Source organism: Pyxicephalus adspersus, chromosome 9, assembly GCF_032062135.1.
Source record: "Pyxicephalus adspersus chromosome 9, UCB_Pads_2.0, whole genome shotgun sequence".
Classification (NCBI taxonomy): Eukaryota; Metazoa; Chordata; class Amphibia; order Anura; family Pyxicephalidae; genus Pyxicephalus; species Pyxicephalus adspersus.
In genome coordinates this window covers 61,394,102-61,415,151 of record NC_092866.1, presented here as the reverse complement: position 1 = coordinate 61,415,151, position 21,050 = coordinate 61,394,102, and the positions used below count along the sequence as shown (strand labels likewise).

The 21,050-nt window shown below is 39.1% G+C and overlaps 1 protein-coding gene across 1 annotated transcript in view; it reads left to right on the top strand.

Annotated features, from left to right (window-relative positions):
- Positions 1-21,050, top strand: part of SBF2 (SET binding factor 2) — a 244,611-nt gene that overhangs the window by 101,085 nt on the left and 122,476 nt on the right. Inside the window, exon 3 of the mRNA XM_072421567.1 lies at positions 9,964-10,101. Coding sequence (XP_072277668.1) covers positions 9,964-10,101 — 138 coding nt within the window. The remainder of the gene's footprint in view (positions 1-9,963; positions 10,102-21,050) is intronic.

The window sequence follows — 21,050 nt, the reverse complement described above, 5'->3', positions numbered from 1 at the left end:
AGCATACATGATCTACTTCAGCCTACCTCTGAAGCTACACAACAGCAGCCCAGGTTCTGGAATATTACCAAACAGTATTATGTATTTACAACCCTACATATATTGAGATGTTTTTTCAATATAATATTGTATGTCGTCATCTATACCCGGACCTAATTGGTTTTAACCTGATTCATGGACTTTAAAACCACATTGTGAAGTACTGTTCAATTGCTGCATATACTACATCCACTAAGGCGATTTCTGTGAATAACATTACTGGTCACCCAAATACTGTGCAGTTCTTATGCTATTACTCCCCTGAAGAAGCCTATCGTGGCGAAACGCGTCAGGAGCACTTAAAGACAAATACGGTTGCATAACCTACACGGTTAGAATTTATATGTCTAGCTTTATACATCTCAGTCTTGTGAATATACAACTGGACTGTATTACCCTGGAATTACCAGAGTGTGTTTTGAACAATGTAGGCACTATAATTATGTATGAATCAAAAATGTATCCATACATAATTAACCACAATAACATTTTTTGAGCACAAACCTCTTTCTTTCGTCCTTTCAACAAGTTATTTTGCAGGAACCCTGGAATTACAACCTTTGTTAATAAATGTACATACCTTACTGAAGTTTAGATATGGTGTAAAATGGTAGACATATTTGACACAAGCTCAAAAACAGATTTCCTGTGTGCTCACTTGGAAAAGGAGGGCAAATTTTCCTCAATGTGTCATTAAACTGGAACCCAGTGGATACATATCCATCCCCATTCTGTCAGTCCTATAAACCACACTGCCATCTTCTTCTTTCTTCACTTCTTCATTCTTATCGTTGGCCATCTTAATTGGGAGGGTTGGCTGATGTAACCTGTGTGGTAGTCCATTCAGTCCCCTGTTCCCGTAAGAGAAGCAGGGATGTGCCGGGTATTCTGGCAACCAACGTTGCAAATTTTGACAGCTTGGATGGCAATTAAGCAGAATACTAATTGCAGAAGGGATATTGCCTGTCCCTTTCTGCAATATGGACCAGTCTGATGCCAATTTTTTTAAATGGAATTTTAGTTGGGTAATAAGCCTTCTTTCCCTTTTTTTTAAATAATATTAGCAAAAAATTCTTTTGAATACTGAAAACATTAAGTTTTGTGCCTAAGATCACCCTGTTCTAAGACAAGATTTTTTGGCTTGGTGTTTCGTTCTCATATTTGTGGACAATTGATGGCCTGGACATTGGGCTAAAGGAATTTTTCAGGTTTTGTTGCTTGTTGAATAACTTCTCCAATTGTTGCTGCAAAGTTCCAGATTTCCTGTCCTGCTTATCATCTTCCCTGGATTCTGGCATGCCTAGTAAACCTTTTTGGGGAAGGACAACCAAATTCTCACTCTACAAAGCCTGGTTCTTTTTTTTCCCATCGAATGCTGCATTCTTTTTGCTGCCTTTTCCGTCTGATTTTCACGATGAATCCGCTGTTAATGATGCCACCTGGAATAAATTGGATTAATAATAAATTCAGCTGGATGGATTTATGTAGTGAAATTCTTGGAATGTAATCTAATTTAGGCATTGCTTTAATACAAAGTGACACTTTTCGTGTTCTTGGATATCGAGGCGATTTTTTCGGTTTTCCTAATGAAATGTTTTCTTTCTTGCAAATTAGTTTTACATTTTTTTGTTCTAGATCACAAGCAATAGAATGTTTCTTTCTACAAAAAGATATGGTATTAATTAAAGACAATTTTAAAGCAAATCCTTAAAACCAAACTTTGGGGAAATGACAAAATTACCCTTGTACTAACCCCCCTTTTATTCCTACCTTATCACAGACCACCCCCCAAAGACTTCTTTCTGTCATGTGACCAGTCCCCCGATGCTCCCTTTCTTCAGAGCTGCATCAGTCACAGGCAATCTGATATCGTAATGTACAATTTAGAACCAGAAGATCTTTAAATAGTACCATATATTGTGACCCAAGTCTTCAGTAACCACCCAAAACAGCTGGGTGGTTACTAAAAAGTGCCGGGTGGTGTGCGCGGCTAAAAGGGGCTGGGAAGAACACGGAGTTGTATAGTGCAGGGTGCCCCCACTGGTAGTTTTGTCATTTTGCAGGTACTCTTTAAATTAGACCTGGACCAAAGTGAAGATTTCGTATTATATAGGTAACATCTGTTAAAGGTTAAAAGTTCTTGAGCAGTAGCTTGAAAGACTTACCTCTGGTCTTTCAGTAAAATAGCAGCACATTTCATGTGGCTAGACCATGACTGTGCAACTCCAACCCTCAAGGATTGCATGCAGGTTTTTTATATAAAGTCATTTTCTTGACCTTTTACAAAACAATACGAAAAGTGGAGCGGACCACACTTTTTAGGCATCAAGATTTAGAAATTAATCCATATTCATAAAAGCAATTTGTTTATTGATTAATTCTATGCAGTAATAGAAACAGTCCATAAAAACTTTCAATGGATACTATCTCAATTTGTATTCAACGTGTTTCTCGAAACACCATCTGCTTCTTCAGTAAAGGATTGAGATCTAAAAAAGTATACATAGCCATCAATATCACATCACATATTACAAAAACACACCAGACTAAATTTACTGATCTTTGTTAGAGAAGCATTTTATATATGTCTGCGTATTCTGGCCCTTGAGAAGTAGACTTGGATTTCCTGGCCTAGGCACCCTGAGCCTCATAGCTAATTATCTTCAGCATGGGCACATCCGAGGTACAATGTCTTCTGACTTACTAGATTTTAAATGAAGTTTGGTGGTTTTGGTACGGTGCTTCTCACTGTTCTCCTTGCCAGAGAGGAAACTGTACCTGAGGATTTTCAGTGCAAGAATCTCCCTGCTTCTTGATTTTGTGGATCAGTTCCATCTCCTAATGTTGTTTCTTGATCATTCCTTCATCAGTCAGCAGTAGGGCAGCTCTGAAATTGGGAAGCCCTGGTTTTACCAAGATGGCCTCACAGGGTTACTGGCCTTTGCTCCCTATCTGACTTTTTGGTCACTTCTTCTATAGTATAGAAGTTTGGTGCTAGTTAACATCTTACACAAGTTATTTTTCATTTCTGCAAATAATTGGCCACTGTAGACTTAGAGAAAATCTTGGGATAGTATAGTTGTGAAATTAGAAATTTTCCAAGCTTTTTTTTTTTTTTTTTTCTACATAATATGGATTCTTGGATTCCTCCCATGTCATTCGCCTCTCATGTAACCGTGTGTACAGCTGGACTGAATGTTCCTTTTTGACTTTTGTGGATTTTTTTCTTTTTTAAACTATGGTGTTATGCGGTTTTAGTGCTGCTAATTTTCTTCATCTCTCTGATGGAAAGTTATATTTGCATTTTTGTGCATTATTGTTCATTCCTACAGAACTAAAAGCATGTGTTTGCAAAGAAAAAAAAACAAAAACGGGGCCATGCATTGCACTGGTGTACGGCTTCCACTGACATACTGCAAACCTGCTACAATCCCAGGAAATAGAAACCGATCATATTCTGAAAAAATAATCAAGCAGAATTTACATTGATGGTAAAAGTTGAACTAAGTTACACCCTGGTCAATCTTGATGCATAAAGAGATGGACCAAACTTACTGAAAAAGTTAACATTTTGTTAGAATTTCTGTTGCCTATATCTGTGGGTCTAGTGACCATTTTTTATATATTCTCCATAGAATATAATCTCTGCTGATGACAGTTTTTCCATCTTTGGAGCCTTTATGTTCATATCGGTTTGGTACCCAAAGCACCACCCCTTCATGTGTTGCGATAGTAAGGTTATATGACATGACTTTGGGCTGATTCTGACCCATTTGCAATGTTTCAGGGTGGCAATAGTAGTACAGTGTCTGATTCAATAGCAGAACAGATTTACACGTTGTCCAATATGCAAACATAGACTGTCCCTTTTGAGTGAAAGAGACTATGATCTATTTTTGAAATACCAAAGGAAAACCATGTCTTGGACAGAAAGGTTCAGCTACGTGTGGATAAACACGTTGGAAGTGACCAGCATTCATTGCTGCCAAAATCCACATTATATGCTCCAAAAACTTCATCAGATGCTAACAATAAACCTTGTGACCAATTTTACATTAAGTGATCATTGAAGAATCCTCTTTCTTTTTTACAAGTATATAAAATAGAAGAGGGAGCAGGAAGTGGCCTTTAAACAATATTATTATTAAGTTGATTTTTTTTGTATTGAAGCACCATTTGCATTGTAGCAGATGAAGGGCACATTTCACCCAAGTGAAATTTCACCCACATTTCACCCATTTCCTATGTGCCGTGCAATTTTCTGGATGTTTCCTGGACAGCAAACAGGTACAGGTACAACCAGGTTGTAGCTGGGTGGTCAAAAAGTGGACAGAGCAGCACACAATGTGTAGTGTTCAGTTGTTTTATTGGTATCCAGTAACCCTTATAACTATAGCTGCTTTGTACTTCCCACCAATACTTTGTTCTTACTTTGTAATGCCTGCCCTCTTAATATGCACCATTTTCACACTTTTTTTCCAATATCCCCCAATCGTCCAGTGCCCTTTTATTATGATCCAGATTCTTAGTGTCCTATGTTTTGTAAAGAGCGTAATCTACTGTAGTAAGTAATTGTAATAGTGTAACGTTTGTCATGTAATAATTCTGCCTAAGCAAATGTCTGTTGACAGCCTGGTGGCTACTAAACAAAGTGCTGGGTGGTGCGCCCAGCTAAAAGGGGCTGGGGATGACACAGTTTGAAAACAGGAGGAGAAATGCCCCTTTTTTCAAAAACACCGAAAGCATTTACAAACTGGCTGAATTCATGCTTATTGTGGTACTCTATTTTATTTACCCTAACAGTAGGGCCCCATGAAGACTAAAAGTAGGGCCACCTCTGCACCATGAGGACTAAATGCTAATTTTTCCCATGAAAACTGTAGGAGGTAAGTGCAATTATCTTAAATCTAGATCTACTGCAGCTGCTATGCTCCATGTTGTGGACAGTCTTAGTATCCTCACTTACAGTTTAAGACTATTGGTCCTCTATAGGAGGGGAAGACATCAGACTTGTGTCCGGTGCATGGAGCTCCTTACAGAAGTACCAGCGAGGGACTACCGTGTTTTCCCGAAAATAAGACCTACCCCGAAAATAAGACCTAGCACTTTTCCCCCAACCTGCCCTAATATAAGACCTACCCCGAAAATAAGACCTAGTAGAAAAAGAAAAAATACTCCCCGAGCGGGAGACAGCGGGCGTACACACTCCGGAGCCGCACAAGCCGATGCTTGCCTTGTAGTTCCGGCTCCTGTCACAGGCGGAGTGATATTACATGCACTTCGCCTGTCAGAAGCCAGGAACTCGGCTCGCGTCTTCTGATAAGGTAAGTTTTTTTTTTTATTTTAACCAGCACAATTACGGTATAAAAAAAAAATAAATAAATAAAAATGTGAGCAATCATTGCCCCAGCCACATTTTGTGCTGATTTTAGGTTTGTAAGGACAAGCTGGCTGATTTAATACAGTAACAGTGCAAGAAGAGAAATGCTGAATTCAGTAACCAATACCGGTAGCAATGAATCAATGAAGAGTTTAATTTACAATTGGGTCACCATATAAAACTCTCAAATGTACATTGTTCTACATGAATATGGTAAGTGTTTTTTTTCATTAAAAAAGTATATAAGACCTACCCTGAAAATAAGACCTAGTGTCTTTTTGGAAGCCCAAAAAAATATAAGACAGTGTCTTATTTTCGGGGAAACACGGTAGTTGCATAGAGAAGGAGCTTTTGCAAGAGTAGGATTTAAGGTAAGTGAACTTGCTTTTTACAGAACCCCTAGGTATGAACACGTATTTTACCCTACCTACAGTAGCCCAACTGCTATTGACAGCAAGTTAAGCATGTCGGTGTTCTGCTCCTCCATTCTCAGAGTAGGGATGGAATAGAGATTTGAAAATCAATCTACATTAGAGATTAATTAGGTGTTCCCTCCTGCCAGACAAGGCTTTGTTTTAGTGCTGTGTACAGCTGACATGTAAAACAGTTCTCACATATATATTTCATCCGTATAATTAGCTGTTTGCTTGGAGTTTAACTTAAAATCCTATTAATGAATCTCTACCATTGACCAGCAGACTGTACTGCACAGAGGTTTTCTAGTCTTTGGCTCCTCTTTGCATTAAATCACTGAGTTGACATCCTTGTTTAGGTCACACTAACATGCGTGATTCTTCTCTACTTGGCTAGTGTATGTTGGGTTCTGGCACTTCTTTTTTGAGTGTTCTTTAAAGAATGTTGGCTAATGCACCCTTTGAATAATTTTCATAGAGATTGTAAAACCTTTTTGGGCAGCTGTGATGTATTATCAAGAAAATGCAGCCTTAGGGAATTGGGAAATGAACTAAAAAGAAGAGAATACATATCCCATCAACCTGCCAGTGAGCGAGAGCCTACAATCCAAGCGGTACTCTGGAGCAGAGGAGTTTGGCTCTGAGGTCCTCTAGTAAAGAAACATTTATTACAGATTTAGTTCATCTACTTGGCCTTCAGCTTCTTGTGATTTGTATTGTGCATGTAGAAGGCATCACCTATGATTCCGCATGATCATTTTTTTTTCTTCAAGAGAATTTTAACTTGTCACCCAAAGGCTACAGGGGCCAGTCTGCCTTTTATTTTACTTTTGAATATGAGCAGGTGATTTGAGTCTCTCAATGGCTCCTTTTCACTTTCCAGGAAACACATTGCTCTAGACTATTGTTCTTTTGGCGTTTTTAATGGCCGTGATGCCAAAATTTTTTACTAAATGTCCGATTCACTGCTTTATAAATAGACCCCTCCATGACAAGTTCTAATACTTGCACTGATTGAATTTACAAAATTCAATTATTTCATTTATTCGGAGTGTTCTCCCCAGCACCTTTTAGCTGGGCGTACCACCTAGCACTTTTTAGTGAGCACCCGGCTGTTTTTGGGTGGTTAGTAACAAGTTAGGTTACATTATAGGGGCCACAACCCACCTACAGCTTAAAATTATTCTGTGGAACAGTGGAAATTCTGCCCGTAACTAACTAGTAACTTTTTTGCATTAATTTCCTTACCATAATGGTCGTGACTAACTGGCGCACAAATGCAAGAAATTCCGTTGATATATTTATTTATTTCATTTCATTATCACTGGCTTTACCAGTTACAATTAGCACTTAAGGACGGCATTAACTCATACTGAGTTTGTTTAGCTGTTTCCAGTGTATTTACATAACTGAAATGCTCCTCTCCAAACAAAAAAATCCCAGCTATTTTGTAGAGAGTTGCGGAACTCATTATCGCTGTCCAGCTTTAAGCTGGCGACTTCAAAGCGCTTGTACTAAACGCTCGCTTTGCCAGTTCTTTTCCCATCAGTTTTCTTTTAACCAAAAACCAATTTGCATCCTTCTTTGTGTCAGTGTCCCAAATACGGATCATCTTGTTATTATTCTGATATTATGCAACTATTAAAACCATTCGACCCCTCACAAGGCAGTGATTTTTCTAATGAAAATGGTATTCATTAAAGGGATTCCGATGTATAATAACTATTTGGTGCCTATTACATTTATCTCCCAGGAATTTTAACTTTTATCTTGATAATCTTGAAAATAATCTTGAAAGAAGCTCTGTTTACATAGATCTACCCAATTTTCTTGTCTGCATTGTGTCAATTTCCTGGCCTTAGAGGCATGGAATAATATTTTTTCCAGGACCTGATTAATCTCAGGCCACAAGACTTTTTCTTTTTGTGTGGAAAGAGTTGATAGCCAGTTCCTGATTTTTTTTAGTATCCTTTTTTTTATCGGTAATAAATATTCAGATTTTTGTGAGGCAGACTGAACTAAATGCCACGTCAGTTATAGGCTGGTTTTATTGGCACTGGTGCATCCAATGAGGCGGGCCACAGGTAGTATTTATTATTTACTTATAGACAAACTCATAAATTCTTACCTGCCCCCATTCTGTTGGTGGTGTTGCCATCGTCTCCCATCTGTCCTTCCATATCCCAATCTTCTGCCATCTTGATTGGTCGTGCCAGGATGACATAACTCCTGCGCAGGAGTTAGTTCAGCACATGCAAGGAAAGCTAGGACCGCCAGGCTACATTTAGCTACGCATGCGTAGCTCAGAGAAGTTTGATAGCTGGGGGATAGGCAGGTAAGAATAGGTATTGCAGAAGGGACTTCACCTGCAATAATGTTCTGCCTGATCACCAATTTTCAAAGTTGCACACACCCCTTGTTTATATAGTGCTGACATATTACGCATCACTGTACAAAGTCCCTAGTCATGTCACTAACTGTTCCTCAAAGGGTCTTACAATCTAATGTCCCTACCATAGTCATATGTCTTTAATACACTCTAAGGTCAATGTTGGGAGGAAGACAATTAACCTAAATGCATGTTTTTGGAATGTGGGAGGAAACCGGAGACCTGGAGAAAACCCACACAGACATGGGGAGAACCTGCAAACTCCATGCAGAGAGTGTCCTGGCCGAGAATCGAACCTGGGACCCAGCACTTTACAGGTCAGAGTGCTAACCACTGAGCCTCCGTGCTGCAATTTAGGTTGGACTTTCTACCTAAATTGTTTTTTATTCAGTATTGATAAACTTGAGACAGGCATGGACATTTATCTGTTGATCCTACATTCTGCAGGCAAACTGTTGGGATTACTGTACTTGGTATAGATGAGCCTTGTGGTGCTTTTTATAAAACATAGCCCGCATTAAATCTCATAACAGGCTACATCACAGCAGAAATGTTTGATGGGGCCAAGAGTTTTCTCCACAAGAGTTCAAAAAGTTAACTTTGACCATCATATCCATGAATTTGTTGCTTCTAATTTTTTCAGTTGTAGGACATAATGTGCCCATTGTTATCATACCTTCAGAAACACACAAACACTTGTTTCTGCTTCTTGTAGACATCATGAGAACAAAAATGTCTTCATCAAAAATTGGGCCACGTATGTTTTACCTTGTGTGACTGATAGAATCCGATAACGGTTCTCAGGCTAAAATGGGCCACGTTTCAATTGCCAAATTGGTATTAATCTTCTCTGAGAAGCTTATTTTGCTTGAATGCACAAGACTGAAGTTCAGGAATAAATGAAGTTTCACTTTATTTTATTAATAGAATGAGAAGAATGTTTTTATCCCTGGTTTTGTATTGTGTTAGGCATTTTCACTTTGGGAGGTGTAGAAACACATCTATTTCTTCGTTTAGCCTGAATATCAGAATCCAAAAGGTGTTTCTAAATCAAGTTAATGATATGATATGGTATGGTGTGCCTTAAAGTTTGGTTCTTCTCGATCCCATAGAACTGTTGATTATTTCAGACAGTACAGTATTCCTTCCAGAATTTTTTTTAAGCCGGGTGGTATGAAATTGTAGGTGGGTGACAGCCCCAGTGTTGTTGCTGAACTTGTCAATATCCACCCACAAACAGCTGGATGGTCACTAAAAAGTGCTGGGTGGTGCGCCCAGGTAAAAGGGGCTGGTGAAAACACTGCCGTAAATTGCTGAAATCAGCTTGGTTTAAAAGTAATAGGTTCATGGGTCCCTCGATTTAAAGTGCATTGAGGGTGAGCAGCATTGGGAGGAACTAGGATTTAGTATTGGTTGAGGTTGAGTTGTGTCTGTACCTGGAAAATTTGGAGCTTAGTAGACCAACACAGGTACATTATGTTTGAAGTCTATGTATAGCCAAATTTTTTGGGAAGTGTAAACTCAGGACTGGTTAAAATATTTGGGGGTTACTTCTTGCTGTCTGTATACTATTTTGTTTCACATCCTGTCTTCAAGATGCAATGTTCATTGTAACACTACAGCAGCGCAAACAATTCTTGCCGTAAGTCATTTTGTGGGCGACCACAAAGACTTCTTCTTTTTAATCCTATTGGTATATTTTTGTTCAACTAACATGGCTTTATTTATTCTTTTTCTTGTAGTTTTGTCAGCCGGGAGGATGGCAGTTGTCTCGCGAGAGGAAACAACCCACCTTCTTTGTTGTGGTTTTAACGGATATCGACTCGGATCGGCACTACTGCGCATGTCTGACATTTTATGAGGCAGAAATCAACTTGCAGGTAAGAAACAAAAAGCTGCTTACTTCTTCTGGTAGTAAAAATAGTTTGTGTATACTTTAAAATCCTAAATGTTAATTTTCTTCAGTTTTCATAGCAGAGTTTGGCATCCAGCAAGACCCTGTAGACGGATGCCACAGTGCCAGTGCCCTCAATTAATTGTTCCAATTTGTATTTAGAAAATACTTTTTTTTCACTCACGTGGCAATCCGCTTATCAGTCAGATATTGCAAAACCACAAAATCTTTTCTTCTTGTAATCCTAAACAATGCTCGCCCACAGAACCAAGTGTGTTCTCATTTCAGGTTACACCCATGAACTGAACTTGATAGTTTTGACACAAATAAAGATTTATTTTTATACTTGTTTAAAAATAACTTGAGGATTAGATTGTGTAGTATTGATTTGCGATCCCTCGTGAAATGAGTTCATGAATTTTTGTTTCTCTGGGACAACTTAGAATTCTTAGTAGACATTTTAGGAGACGGTTTGTCGAAACAGTTTCTTTTGTAACTCGAGGTTTGATTCCAAAATTGCGTCGCTTTTCCCTTTAGTGATTAACACATTTCTTATGTGGAACGGCATCTGAGACCTTGTCATGAGTGTCCAATGCTAATCTCTTAATAAGCGGTTCAGAGGGCATGTATACACAAGGATATTAATCCACCTCCTCACCAATATTTGCAGATATGAGGGATTAAGTACAAGACGAGGTCAGACAGCTAAAATTCCATTAAGCAGCTGGGAGCAAGTTAATATGTACATTACAAAAAAAAAAACAATTTCTTTGCATTGCGTAGATAATATACATTTTTAGTATGTTGCAATACAAAACAAAGTATACAGAATTGTTAATATCTAGGTAATAAAAAAAACTTCTGTTTTAGTGCTGTTATTACCGCTTAGTGATGTCACCACTTTCTAGCGAATGGATAGGTGGCATTCTCAGTGATGTCACCACTTTCTAAAGAATGGATAGGTGGCATTCTCAGTGATGTCACCACTTTCTAAAGAATGGATAGGTGGCATTCTCAGTGATGTCACCACTTCCTAGCGAATGGATAGACTGCATTCACAGTGATGTCACCACCTCCTAATGAATGGATAGGCGGCATTCTCAGTGATGTCACTGGTCTCCAATGATTGGATGGTCAACATTCTTACTGATGTCATTGGTCTCTAATAAAATGATAGGCTGCATCCTCTGTGACATCACCAGTCACCATCTACTGAATGGATAGGCTGATCTCTCAGTGATGTCACCAGTCTCAGCTGAATGGATAGGCTGTTTTCGCAGTGACGTCACTGCTCTTCCTCCTGTGTCTTTGTGTGTACCCATCTGTCATTTGCTACTTCTATTTAATGTACATCACTGTGTAATATGTTGGCGCTATATAAATGCATTTTAATAATAATAATTCTGAATGTGTTCAGTTTATTCCAAAAGTGTTTGTTAGGATTGAGCTCAGAGCTTTGTGCAGAACACTCCAATTCCTCCACACTGTTCTGCACAAGTCTTTATGGAGCTGGCTTTGTACACTGGGCACAGTCATTCTGGAACAGAAAAGAGCACATGTTGTTTGTTGACCAATTCCCTTCATTGGAAACACCTAAACTCTATCATTTGAAAGCATATACACTATACCCAAATAGTGTCTTCAATAGAGGGATGTAAGTTAGATAAGAGAGATGAAATAGATATGGGATAAACATGAAAAAGATGATTTATTTCAGTGGAAATCACATGTTGAATAATTCCTGGTATGAGGCTTTTTAAGCGTTCTTTGTAATTTAATTTGTCTCCCAATGGATTGCAGATCCCCGCGTTTAGATAATTCCACAGCTGTGTGTTCCTTCCCCGGTGCCGATATAGTTAGATGATACTTGGAATCGCCCGCATTAGATAAAGTCTTTTTATATAATCTTATTTGCAGTCTGAGATATTTTTATTTTGCACAGGATAAGCGGCAAAGTGTTTCTTGCAGTCCGGCAGATGTGAGCCAATCTCTTGGCAAGTCTTAGACATTTCATATTATCTCCTGGCTTGCTATACGCTGCTCAGTTTTGTCCCCTTGTTAAACTGTCATTTTATTATACATTTGTTTTGGAAAATATTCAGTTGGATTTAATGATGGATTCCATTTATGTGTACAACATTTTGTTTCATTAAATTAAGATGATGTTTTCTTCCAACTTAAAGGGGCGCATCCCCAACACCTGTAATGTGAAAAAGTATATATGACGCTTTCCCTGGGTTGTATCATTAGGCCGGGATACTACCACAGCCAAGGGATCACAGCAAACAGGTTGCATGCTATTGAGTGGGGTGCAAGTCTACTTTTGGCTTCCCATTGGGAAACTGTAAGAGCTTGGTCAACTTTTTCAGTAGACCTAGAACATTGTTTGCATAGTAGGACCAAATCAAAAAGCAAAACCTGTGGTAAATATACAAAGCTTTCCCCAGCCCCTTTTAGCTCAGGGCACTTTTCAGTAACCACCCGGCTGTTTTTAGGTGGATACTGTAAAGTTGGATTATGTTTTAGGGGCTGTCACCTGCCTACAGCTTCTTCCTTCTCTATAACAAAAGAATATAATGCTTAATATACCTACCTAATATTAGGGAAGTTTTATGTGACTCTCTGTGATTTTTTGTTCAGTAATTTGCACTTTGTATATTGATAATCCAATGGTCACTTATATTTATTAGACCAATAAATTAAAATAGCTGGCTCCTGTATAATCAAAATGTATTACTAGCATAGTCTAGGAGAGCTCAGTGATTAGCACTTTTGCCTTTGCAGCGCTGGGTCCCAGGTTCAAATCTCATCCAGGACACTATGTTTATATTTTCTCTATGTGTTTGCATCGGTTTTCCTCCAGGTTTTCCCCACATCCCAAAAACATGCTGTTAGGTTAATTGACTTCCACTCAAAATCATCCTTAGACTGTATTATTGGCGTATGACTATGGTAGGGACATTAGATGAATTTACTAGGACTATGAACTTTGTAAAGCGCTTCGTAATATCTCAGCACTATATAAATACAAGATAATGATACAATATTTGGAAAGTCTTTCCTCAGGTTTCTAATGTCCTGTTGTGAGCTGACAGCAAAGTCAAGCAGTTCTCCCCGCTTGAACTACAGAACATGATAATTCCCCCACCTACTAGATTGTAAGCTCTTCGGGGCAGGGTCCTCTCCTCCAGTGTCACTGTCTGTATTTGTTTCTCATTTGCAACCCCTATTTAATGTACAGCACTGCGATGTTGGGGCTATATAATTCCTGTTTAATAATAATAATATTGTTGGACAGATATCCCACTGTACATGAAATGCACTAAATATACTTTTTATTTTGCACAAACGTACACTTTAATGACATTATATTGCAGAATGACTTGGGTAGCAATGTATGTAGTACTTGTAAAATCCTTCTCTCGAAAAGAACCTCCTTCTTGGTTCTATTTCTCATACTTGTATTTCATTGCGATGTGGTTCCTTGTTAAGATTTAAGGACACATTTTTGCAAATATACATAGCAATTACATGTGTCCATCAGTTCAACAAAAGGACTGGTCTGTGAAAGTTATAATAACCTGTGTGTGTTCTGAAACTATAATTCCTGCCCCTGGGATAGAATAAAGATGTTTCTAATGGACAATGGCCATGTAACTATTGCAGTCACCTGTTAGTTTTCCAGTATCATGCTGCCATTAAGCCCTATTGCAGCCCCCGCACTATTCAAGAGCCAACAAGATTGAGATTTCTGGCTCAATCTTCTGCTAATACAATGAGGTCATATAACATTTATGTAAAAACAGCCCAGCAGCCATTTTTGAGTAATAAGTTTAAGACCAAGAATTTCCCAAATGTTAAACTTGGCCTGATAAAGTCATATATCTCCATGAGTTTACACATGCTGTGGCCAAATGTTTGCTTTTTGCATTCTTGCATAATATTCTTTATGTCATTGTGCAGAATGAGTGACATGCTCTGTGTACAAGTCAACAGCATCCGTTCCAGCATGTGACCTTATGTCATTAATCTTCACTCTGCGCAGCTGATTTTATCACCACCAGGGGGCAGTTGATGTTGAATGTCAGATGTCTGGATGATGACCTGCGAAGAGCACCAGCTTGCTATGAAGTTGGCATAGTTTGTTTGCAGAAGTTGGTAAAAAATCTTTTAAAGCATACAAGTATATTATTTTCAAATATATTTGTTTAAAGATGAACTCCAGCCTTACCATGAGTCTTACTTGTACCGGCTCCTCTTCTTGCTTACTCTGATTTCACTGCACACTGTGAGCTTATTATAATGTGCAATAGAAGTTGCAGCAAGTCAGATAGAGCACCCTTCATTTCCTGCCTGAAGAACGTTCATTATCTTCTCCAGCCTGGCTACCTCTTTCATGCATTGGATTCCAGTTCTCAGGCTCAGAATGAGATGCAAGGATTTGCAGCACCCTGCTAGACTTTCCCAGCAGCCATGATCTCCTGCATTGTTATCATATGAGCACTGCAACACAACCAGTTGATTTCTTGCACAACATCACCCTTCTCCCTATTTCAACTTTGTTCTTCAAAGGATTGCAAACTTAAATCCAGCTATATGTATGACTTTTATTCAAGAACATATTATTGATGTAATAATGTTTAATAAGATACAAAAATTAGTGTGTTTATCTTCCTTTTATTATTGGTTAAATGCAGATTTAAATATTAAGTGATCAGGACACTGTAAAGGAAGTTTAGAGAAGCATTTACCCAGACATTGATGGAAACCTCCATTGGCCAACTTGAGCTAATTTAGTAGCAGTGAAATTTATTGATTTATTTTGCCTTGATTTTATTGATGTGTTGTGCAGAATTATGCATTGTGTAGTCCTCTTAATCATCTTCATCAGGAACAGCAGCATGATGATATATCACAAAGATGAAAATCCTTGATAGAAGACTGTACTTAGAACCTGAGAACTCTTTCTTGCCTTTTGCAGGGTCACATTCAGGTGCACTTGGAAAATAACTATAATAGTAAAAATATTATTAGCAAGTTACTTTGGAGAGAATTCTTGATTTCTGTCCCTTACAAGAGCTTTAAATCTGAGTTTTGGTTTTCCTTGTTGATGCCTTCAGCAAATTTTTCTGTGCTCTGTCAATGAGGGTATACTTCTAGCATTGTTGGTATTTCAGTCCCTGAATTCTTTTATACTATGCACAACTATTGTAACTATTGTATTCTTTATAAACCTTTTCAGTCTCTTCTTCTTTAAATCTATGTTGTTTTCTTCCTTCTATTTGTTTGGAAATCTGGAGATTTGCACCAAAGTTTCATATATCATTTTTTGCATCTAGGAACTGACATCTTACATCTCTGCTCCTTGTACCTGAGTCTCACTTCTTCCACACCATGCTGTTATGTCCCTTTACCAAGGGACCACTTCTCCTAAAGTGTACTGTTAGGAAATTATACATCCTAAACCTCTGTCTCTTATAGTGTGGACTCACCTCTCCCATAGTCATACTTTTAGGAAATTATATCTTACTTCTCTGTCCCTTCTACCTTGGGCTTACTTCTTCCACACCTTGTACCAAGGGACCACTTTTTCCAAAGTGCCCAAAGTGTGCTGTTAGGAAAATAAATTTTCTAAACCTCTGTCCATTATACCTTGCACTTACCTCTCCCATAATCATACTTTTAGGAAATTATATCTTACTTCTCTGCCCCTTGCACCTTGGGCTTACTTCTTCCACACCATGTCGCTCTGTCCCTTATACCAAGGTACCACTTCTCCCAAAGTGTACTGTTAAGGAATAACATTGTTTTTCGCTGCTTCTTGTACCTAGGATTTGCTTCTTCCAAACTGTATTATTAGGAAGTTACTTTTACCACTCATCTGTTCCCTACACATGGGACTCTTTTCACCCAAACTTTAGGAAGTGGCATCTCTTATTCATCTCTCTGTAAAGCAGAATTATTCCGTGATACTCACTTGTTCCCGTTCCATCTTCTTCTCTTTCTTCTTTCTCCTCATCCTTCAGATAATCCTCCGCCATTTTTATTGCCCGGGCCAGCAGTGTTTTCCCAAGCATGGTGCAGCACTCAGCACTTCTCAGTAACCACCCAGCTGGTTTTCAGTGGTTGCCTAAAAGTTGGTTCACAATACAGGGGGCTCCACCCGCCTACAGCTTCCTCCTGCTCATCTTTTTCTGCAAAAAGATTTCTGGGGGGAACACTGGCCGGGATGACATAACTTTCATGCGGGCCTGCTGGAGTTCATTCAATCCCAGCATGCACAGGAATTGCTGGGTTTCCTGACAACCAAAGCTCTGCGTGCCAAAGGTAAGCTTTTTAACAGAAACTCGGAGTGATTAGGCAGGTAGGAGGGATTGTTGCAGAAAGGACATTGTCTGTCCCATTCTTCAATAATGTCCTGCCTGATTGTGGAATTTTATAGGTGGAAGTTTTAAGAATCTATTTACCTCTCCTAAAACATATTGTTACGAAGTGGCATCTTATCTGGGATTCTCCTCTCACCAACTGTACTACTAGCCAATAACATCTCTTACTCCTCCAGTGTTCAACCCAAAAAGTTTGTTAAAATGGTCGGGAAGAAATTGTAGGTGGGGGGCAGACCCTGTATTGTGACCCAACTCTTCAGTAACCACCCAAAAATTGCCTGGTGGTTCCTAAAGAATTGCTGGGTGGAGGGCCTGGCTAAAAGAGGCCGGGGGGAAAACTGTCCTCTGTTGCTTGCACTGTGTACTCAAACCATACATTTCTCTCTCTCTTGTCTTCCCTTTTCATGGTTTTTGCATTTTTTTTTCATTTCTGTCAATATTGAACCATATGTATTATCCACAATCTTTCCGGCCTCACATGTAATCACAGGGTGATGGCTGATCTTAAAGTGCTCCTTCAATTTCTTCCCTTTCTTGTTTGCACCGTCTGTTTCTGCTTATTTCTATGACCTGTTTTGGTCCTATTTTGGGTGTTCGATCATGGCAGTCGGACAACTCGGCATTATCTCTGAACAAATATCAGATTCTTTATCTGTACTTTTTTATATTGAGGAATTATAAATACTTACCATAAGCCGTAGGCAGCATGGTGAGTCGGAGGTTAGCACTCTGGCCTTTGCAGCGCTAGGTCCCCAGGTCCACATCTCGGCCGGGACACTATCTGCATGGAGTTTGCAGGTTCTTCCCATGTTTGGGTGGGTTTCCTCTGGGTTCTTCAGTTTCCTCCCACATTCCAAAAACATGGAGTTAGGTCAATTGGCTTTCCCCTAAATCGACCTTAGACTGTATTCATAGGACTATGGTAGGGTCATTAGATTGTGAGCTCCTTTGAAGGACAGCAAGTGCTGCGTAATATGTCGTTGCTATATAAATACTGTGAAATATAATATGTGAAAAAAAGGGGGCAGCACGGTGGCTCAGGGGTTAGCACTCCAGCCTTTGCAGCACTAGGTCCTGGGTTCGAATCCCACCCAGGACACTATCTGCATGGAGTTTGCAGGTTCTCCCCGTGTCTGCGTGGGTTTCCTCCGGGTACTTCAGTTTCCTCCCACATTCCAAAAACATGCAGTTAGGTCAATTGGCTTTCCCCTAAATAGACTACATTAATGACATATGACTATAGTAGGGACATTAGATTGTGAGCTGCTTTGAGGGACAGTTAGTGACACGACTATGAACTTTGTACAGCGCTGCGTAAGATGGCGCTATATAAATACTGTATTATAATAATAATAATAAAAGCAGATCACTGGCACAAGTTAAGAGGGGAGTTTTATGGAGTTCCTGAGTTTAGTGATTCGTTTACAGCACAGCAAATGAGAGTAAAGCTCTTTAAACTGAGGAAAATCCAAATAATTGATGCTGAAACAGGTGTTCCTTTTAGAAGGTTTTCCTTGTATTCCTGTTCAGGTGACACATTGGGAAACTGCATAGATTAGATTGATATGAGTTGGTTGATGTTCTCTTTAAAGCGCTGCAGCATATGTTGGCACTTTATAAATTAGTAAATCTCTTGGGGTCTGCTATTACTAGTAAATGGGCCTCACCTTGATTCTATTACAGCTATGTATTGGGTTTCTGGTGTCTGTGTTTCATATAGACAATGAGCGTGTTCAGGAACAGGTGTGTATACATATGTAGGAAGCCGTGTTGTGTTTCTACTGATCTGGGTGACTTTAGAGGTCAGTATCTGCTTGTTCTCCACTGAGGATTACAGAATAGACGTGCTGTTCTGAGGGTTAACCCTGCTGGGGGTCACACATGCTTTGGTGATGTTGTATTATCTAATTATTTAACGCTCTTCTTTAATTACACACAGAGGGTCCTGCTTTCTGGATGGGATGGAAGCCCAATGACTGCATGGACCATGTTTATCATAGATAAACTTTCCTTAAACAGTCTGTGTTGTACAAAGCTGGTAACCCAAATCTCACTTCTGTTTTGGGGCTCCTAGAAGTTTAACAAACACAAGACCCAAACTGGTATAGATAATTAGCTGCACATCCTAGTCGGTAACTCTTCATTCTGCACATGCACAATGGTCTCATTCATTTCTATGGCTAACCATGCAATGATGGCGCAATGGCTTCAATGAGTTCAACTTCCCCCTTGAAATAAAAGGGGGATCATGGAAGACATATGCAATATGAAAGGTTGGGACTTTTTTTTAAAGTTCACTGGATCTAGAGTGAGTATTATTTTATTTGTGCTACATTCGGGATTTAAAAAAAGGACACATTTTGCATACCCATTCCCGGTCTGGGTCTTGAATCCAGAGACTCAATTTGAAAACCATGCAAATAGTATTTTCAGAATTGGATAAGCAAAGACCATTTCTAGTTTTTCACTGTGACAGGTTTACTTTATCAGTAAGTTCCAAGATAGTACCGGCGGGGGGGTGACAAAACAATGCATTTTGGAGGTCGGATTGCACCCCCTTTTTTGCAGTTACAGATAAATAAAGCGGCGCTATCATAAAAGTAAAAACTGTCAGTAAAAAATAAAATGACACTTCTGTGCATTCCCAATCTCGGTAGCACAGCCCAAAATCTTCTTGATATGTGACATAGGCTTCCCAGGAGTCTGTGTGCTCCCATTCAGATAGTAAGGGGCTTCCCCTTAAAAAAAAAAAAAAAAGAACTTGGGCTTTTGATATAAGGGTCTAAGTAAACATTTCAGTGATAGGTCTTCTTTAAGTCGAATAATAATTTAGGATATAAATAATGGACTGGAGGGTAATAATTAAAGATTTACATCTGTTAATGAAGCATAAAAGTAGTATGGAATAAGCACAATAAAATGCAGTCAAATTATTATTCAAATAAACACAGATGTGCAGCATGTTGGCTCAGAGATTAGCACTCCGGCCTTTGCAGCACTGGGTCCCAGGTTCAAATCCCAGCCAGGACACTATCTGCATGGAGTTTGCAGGTTCTCCCAGTGGGTTTCTTCCCACATCCCAAAAACATGCATCGACTTGGTTTCTGTGTGAAAGATATGGTAGAAGACATTCTGTTTACTGTGTCTGTGTTGGGACATAGTTATAAAGCAGTAAATTTGACTTCTACCACACATTCATTGAATTACTGTGATTTAAAACACATCCACCTGGGAAATTCACATGGCGATGTTTGGTGAAGTTCATGTATTGCTTTATCATTTTCTCCTTTAGTTTTTTTTTTTTTTTTTTTTTTTTTTTAATAGTTCTGCCAATGAGCAAATATCACTTGCCTTTACCTTGATTGGCCATAACAACTATTTACGTGTGCTGTTCTTGTACGGGTTTCACTTTAATGCTGAGGTTTTCCCACACGTTAAGGATAAGCCCTGACGTTATAATACCCATCATCCACCCACCCCAATCAGGTAGTAGTATTTTTAGTGAGCAGTAAGCATTAGGACTTTGGATGGCGGAACAGTGGTAGGTGGAGGCTTAGAGACAAAATTGGTAAAGTTGAGCCCTTAGTAAAGAAGATTAAATAAAAAAAATAGGTGAACTTGTTACTAGTGGTTCACTTTATGTGCTTAGTCGCTTCAACTCTTTTGCTAAGCTTACAATAATAGATGTAGGCTCAGACTGGCAATCGATTAATATTTTTCTGACTGCAATCAGGGACTATTGATGGTTCTAATACTGTGTCCTTGTCAAGGCTGCAGGAGGTCCGGAATACTGATATCCAAAGAATGAAAAAGGTGTACACAGTATTTCATTTTGGCCTTTGTTTGATACCTATCTTATCATATCTTGTCTGGACTAATTTAACATCCTTCTCTGGTATTTCGTTAACCCGGCTCTCTCCTCTACAATCTATTATGAATGCTGCAGCCGGGCTCATCCATCCTTCCTATCTATTTACCCCATACACAGCCTTCCCACTGCTCCTCTTCTGCTACCTCTCTTTGTATCATGCGGGGTGACCATTAACCTTCTGGAGTAAAATGACAGCTTAGAGACGACAGTCATGTAAACTCCGGTGCCTGTGCACTTGGTTATGTTTGCAAATGTGTGACATACATTATCAGCTACAGACTCTCACTTTGTGACTTTACAATATTGCAGTTTGTTCCCAAATTCCAGATATAACTCCCAGAATGAATGACAGGAGAAAAAAATATTTACAGGTATTATTTGCAAACCTTGTGCTCCCTGCTGATTAAAGAGCTCTAGCGCTCTATCTCAGCAGGAGGTGTGTTGGACTGGAAAAAAAAAAGTTTATTTTACAATGGCTTTTCTAAAAAACAAAATAAACTTAACAACTGTCTTTAATGTTCCTGGATATATTTAGCAGCTATAAAACTGAAAGTTCAGTTGGCTTTAAAGGAGAATTAACTCCATTGCAGAGCACCGCCATCCTCTTTCTTTTTCTCTTTGTGGATGCAAGGTTTGGTCATCTTCATTGGCCGTACCGGTATGACTCCCACACAGGCA